Source organism: Zea mays, chromosome 1 (assembly GCF_902167145.1).
Source record: "Zea mays cultivar B73 chromosome 1, Zm-B73-REFERENCE-NAM-5.0, whole genome shotgun sequence".
Taxonomy (NCBI): Eukaryota; Viridiplantae; Streptophyta; class Magnoliopsida; order Poales; family Poaceae; genus Zea; species Zea mays.
The window spans coordinates 263131291-263136911 of record NC_050096.1 but is presented as its reverse complement, the minus strand read 5'-3'; the positions used below and the strand labels follow the sequence as shown (position 1 = coordinate 263136911).

The 5621-nt window shown below is 41.6% G+C and overlaps 1 protein-coding gene across 1 annotated transcript; it reads right to left on the bottom strand.

Annotated features, from left to right (window-relative positions):
* Positions 1 to 425: 425 nt before the first annotated feature.
* Positions 426 to 1387, bottom strand: LOC109943775 (uncharacterized). The gene is made up of 2 exons (XM_020547270.3): positions 1099 to 1387; positions 426 to 908 (listed from the first exon to the last, which is right to left on the bottom strand). Exons 1-2 carry the CDS (start codon positions 1116 to 1118, stop codon positions 605 to 607), a joined length of 324 nt encoding a protein of 107 aa, XP_020402859.1. The 5' UTR covers positions 1119 to 1387; the 3' UTR covers positions 426 to 604.
* Between the last annotated feature and the right edge of the window lie 4234 nt (positions 1388 to 5621).

Sequence of the window (5621 nt, the reverse complement as noted above, 5' to 3'; positions counted from 1 at the left end):
TATTAAATAAGACATTTTTTAATTTATAACCGTCTAAAAAAAGAATTTGTTACGTCATTTTGTCCAATAAACCGTCTTACATTAGGTTTTGTTTAAGACACTTCTTCGAAAGAACTGTCGAAAATACGAACATTATAAGTCACAAAGTATTTTTCAAACTGACTAGAATAGCCTATAATAATAGACACTTGCAACAGAAAAACCATCTTATTTAGAAGACTGATATTGGACGTTTTAAAAACCGTCTTATTTAGGAGACTGATATTAGACGTTTTGAGAAATGTCTTATTAAGATTTGAAACGACTTACTTGGCAGTATATTCTTAAATTACCACATTATAATAATTTAAAAGAGAAAAATACATACACATATATTTAATAACACTATAATTAATATAATATAGATAAATAACATTCAATATCTCATAAATAAGCATTGTCAAATAACTCATACATAAGTGTACTCTAAATTTAAAGTTGCTCATCAACTGTTTGTGCTAACATTGAGCCTAACTAAGTATATAACTTGATACATATGTATGAACTCCGACGGTTCAATATAAATAAGTGTACTCTACATAAGTGTACTCTAAATTGAGCCTAACTAAGTATATAACTTGATGTCAATGCTCTCATTGTGGTTTTCATCAGATACATATGATCTTTCTGAAAGGGGAACTATTCCATCTCGGCCATGGAAAAGCTTGAATGCTGACTCAAAGCCTGACCCTTCCTCAAAAATTGGACCCTTGCCTCCTTGAGCAGCTACTGACAAAGCAGAAGAGAGGGAAAAGGTTGTAGCTCCATTGATATTCCTCAGGAATGGGCATCTCTCAACATCTGGGTGTCCAAAAAGGTTCTGCGGTGATACTGATTCACTGAGAAAGCTGCCAAAAAACATTTCCATCCTGGCAACAGCAAAATCAGATGCACATTAGCAAGTAATGACCTAGCAGGATGTATTTGATCTTGGATGACGAACATCAACACATATATACATATCAGTGATGCACTGATACTACAAGTAGTTGAATGCCTCAAAGAAACATAGAGAGCCAGGAAGAAAACATGCATGATTAAACATAACCATTTTGTCACCTGATAATTGACTCATACATCACCTTACTGCCTGGTGTCTGCTGGCCTACTGTAAATAGAACATGCTCTGCCTAGCTGAAAATAGAACAGACATGGTACAGTTTAAAGCCATAATGACTAGCAGGATTTTTAATAGCATATCTGGATGGCTTCATTGTGTCCAACAGAACCATGTAAAGTAACTGGGACCATCTCCTGCAATGAATGGAGATGTAACTGGGACCATAACATTAGGAGATGGCAAAAGAAGTGGTTTCAGGAGAAAATAACCTGAAAGAGCATCTTGATTGTCAAGGTCATGTCACTGCACATCAAACACAATTTGCTAAATGGACTGTATTATATAAATAAAATGAAGTGAGTATAGGTTAATTCAACAAAAGATACTGCAGTGCTGATTAAAGAAGCCTATTAGTCACCCTTCACTCATTGCTTGCACTATTTACATAATATAGTTTAAAACAGAAGATAGGAGATGAGTAAGGTGCTATGCTGATGATAGCCTGTAAGCCACAAAGAGAAAGACACCTGAGCACTTGAATGGTCTACTGCTGCTATGTGACTACTGGCTTTGATAAGGGGATCGGACTGGCCCCACCATCAGTTCTGTTTTGGTCAGAAAATGGGGACTTAAAACTTCTGCAAAACCACTTCATCGACCTACTCAAGCCTGAACAACCTTGCTGGCTACTGCCAAATCCAAAGCAATACCATATTCGAGCTATTCACACAGCTAAGAAATAAAAGCAAAATTGGGACTATTGATCAGTCTCTAATTGAAATTATGGGAACAATAACTAACCACAGCTGATGTCGAAAACAATCATATTACTACTTAGCATTTGGATGTCACAATTTAAGTGGTGTCAACAACACAGGAGATTGGACGGCTTGAGGAGCTGAGATTAGGCTGCAGTGTAGAACTAATTCTCATCAAAAATGGAAGTGGACTAGTGGAGCACAACTAGATGTGACTCAAACACATTTGCTCTAGCTCACACGAGCGCGGAACGAACTGAAAGAAACAGCAGGTAGAACCTATAGAGAAGTATTCTGGGGAATGGGCATATATACCTTGGCGGCGCGGGTGAGGCAATCACCGCTCTCGCCGACGGAGATGTTGAGCACGAGCTTCTGGACCTTCATCTCTTGCATCGGGTTTGACTGCTTCTTCTCCGACGCCTGAAATCGCAGGCACCACCATGACACATCGTCAGAATCGCACACGCGCGAGGAACGAATGATTCGGTGGGCAGAAAAAAAACAGAGCTGAATGGAATCAACATTATCAACACTAATAACAGGTTTAAAGACTGAAGTAATTGCCATCAGTTCAATCTCTAAATACTTCCCCTTAGTACATAATAAGGTGAAATGGTGGAACCAAATGTTCCTCTTTTTAGTTCTGACTTTACAATATACTTACTCAATGGAGTTCACATATTGATGAATGATGATTAATCATATATGTCTGAATAAAACAGTTACCTGCACTTTGGATGAACTGGATGTATATTTTTTGTGATATCCACTGTCCATGTGTGCAACGAGAATCTTCAAGGCTCACATCACCGACGCCATTGCAGCAAGCCTAACAACAGTCGAAACATGCATTAGGATTTAGGAGTCAACTAAAATAACAAAGAACACTGCATCAAAGAAAGAAAAAAAAGAAAGGGACATCATGTCTTCAAATAACACGTCGCAACAGCGGCGTCCAACTCTAGAGAAGACACCAAACGACAATGGTTGAAGAGTGTCTTAGGCTATGGATGAAGGGAAAGGAAAGGTGGAGGTAGCAATGCTAGAGTGGGTCTATAGCTTTATAGCAATGATGACAGAAACGACACATTGCCACCATGTATTAAGCTAACTCCAAATAACATCATGTTGCCTTACTTGAATTTGCTGTACTAAGACGATTATATAGGCAATACTGATTTTTCAATGGTCAGAGAATCATTAAACATATAGAACATCAGAGAATCATAAATTAACCAAGTCCAAAAATGTAACTCATGAATGATCCCTAGAACCCGGACCCCAAATTTCGCTTCAAGGTTGTAAGCACTGATTAGATATTCAGATAGAAGTAGGGAGGGAAATCATATTCAGTACAGGCTACAAAGAACACACCTTGCTCGGTGATGGAGACGGGGAAGCTCACTGCCTTGGCTTGGGTGTGCGCCACTTGGATGAGATGCTGCTGTAGCACGAACATAAAAATCTTACATAATCAAACCAAAATCAGTAATATAATTAACTTGGTGCTCTAAATTGAACCTGGACTGGCCCTCCAAGAAAATGATACTTTTGCAGGGAGAAATTTTATGTGTTCCCTACAAGTCCCTTTGCTCGAGGAGAGATTGATCAGCAATGTTGTAGCTAAATGTTCAAGTGAAAAATTCCTCTCATCAATTTTGGACATGTAAGTTCTATATCCCTAACCATTTCATTTTTCTCTAGTAATTCCCTAACCGCACGATTCAACAATCGAGAATCAAGCTCACAACCAGCATTCTCCATGGATGAAAACATATCGTCTGCCTCTTCCACCAATCCTTCTTTTATAAGACGAGAGTACGCTGGTCTAAGAGACTAAGACCCATCTAAACCCTAGCAACACGCGCTACAATGAATAGCTAACACAGGCACATACATAATCGTGGGAGTGGGGGACTGGGGAGAGGACAGCGCAATCCATACCAGAACCTTGGGAGAGGAGATGGCGGACCATCTCGTCGGGGCCCATGCCACACTCGCACAGTGCGGCGTAGATCTTTGCCTCGAGCCGGTTTTCAGATGCTCAACGCAGATGCACGCCGTACCTGCCTCCTGGATAGTGCGGGTGGGGGCGGTTGCGACGTGGCGCGAGAGAGATGGGGCTCTGGAGGCGGGGCCGTGTCCATCGGTGTCGAGCAGGACGGCGCACGTACGGGTGGAGGGGAGCTTCTAGAAGAGGTCGAGCCTGCCGCGACGGTGGCGCGTCAGGGGGCGAGGGGGAGGATGGAGGGGACGACAACGGGGCGGCGTAGAGGCCGCACGCAGCGAGGCAGAGGCGATGGAGGGGGGCGTGCTTGTCGCCATCGTCGTTGCGGTAGCTGTGGCGGAACAGAAGGAGGCGGAGGCGACAAGGGTTTGGGTTGGGGGGACCGGGAGGCTGAATCTAGTTAGGGTTCAGGTGAGGACTGCAATTTAGATGTTGAATTTCCTTTGTTGAGTCCAAATATCTAAGGCTATCTGCAGTCGATCTCCTATCACATCCTTCATTTCAAATTTCTCTCTACAAACAGTATCAAACAATATTATCAATAGTCACGCATCCCTATTTTACTCTACCCGTGGGAGACAGTTTGAAGTCACCGAGTTTTTAAAGTTTGACAATATAAATGTAAAAGTACTGATATATTCAACATAGGATAGGTATAGCTTACTAAAGCCCTTGATGCGTGAATGATAGGAATTAAAGCAAAATATATGTTGTGTGACATTAATGATCGAATCACATGTGGGTCTATTTTACCATCTGTATCAAGTTACAAAGATAATTTTTACATTTTATATATATCATGAAACTAAGCTGAATTTACTATTTAGTACATTTTTTCACAATACATCTTTTTGAAATATGGTACGAAGATGGTTTCATATTTAGAAGTGTCTAATATACTCACTAACATTTAAAATAATCCATATAGTCTAGACGACTAATAATATCTTTATTTAAGATGGTTTCATATACACAAGTTGTGGGGGATAGATATCCCCCGGGTCCACTAAAAGAGTAAAAGACCTCACAAAAGGCCCAAGGGCCCAATAAATCGTAAGGTCATTCTTTCGTGGGCCTGGGGAGAGACAACCAGCAAAGCAGAGCGACATGAGGCCGGATTGAAGCAAACCCGGACGGCCCACAACGTCGAGCGAGTAACCGCAACAGAGATCCGACTTTCCCGCGCTGGAGCCCCCATGCAACGGAGCCGTGCGGGGATAAGTCGGCGGGGTTACGTGGAGATAAACTCAAGCAGTTCACTATCTTTTAGCTACTCGTTGTTATCATATCCACATGTATTGCCCCACGGTCGAGTATATAAGGCCTAGGGGGCACCCCTTCAGAACGATCGACACTATTACTTAGCCACCCACATCAACTCTCTGCACTCTCAATTCAGGGAGCTCTCTTGTAATATTGACCACCAAGAATACTCACCAGGACGTAGGGTGTTACGCATCTCTAAGCGGCCCGAACCTGTAAATATTGTCCACTGTCCCTCGTGCAACCGGCACGAACCATTTTGCTACAGTTGTCGACACCGTCCTACTCCTAAAAACACCTTGAGGGGCAACCTCGGGTGAGCGGTCGGACCCAAAACACCGACACAAGTGTCTAATAAGCTAACCAAAATATAAGACAATTCTTGCAATCCTAATGACTCAAAAGGTATATTCATTTGAGACGGTTTTCAATAACAATCCGTCTTAAATCAATAAGAGACATTTCTTACGATGTAACTGTCTCAAAACAC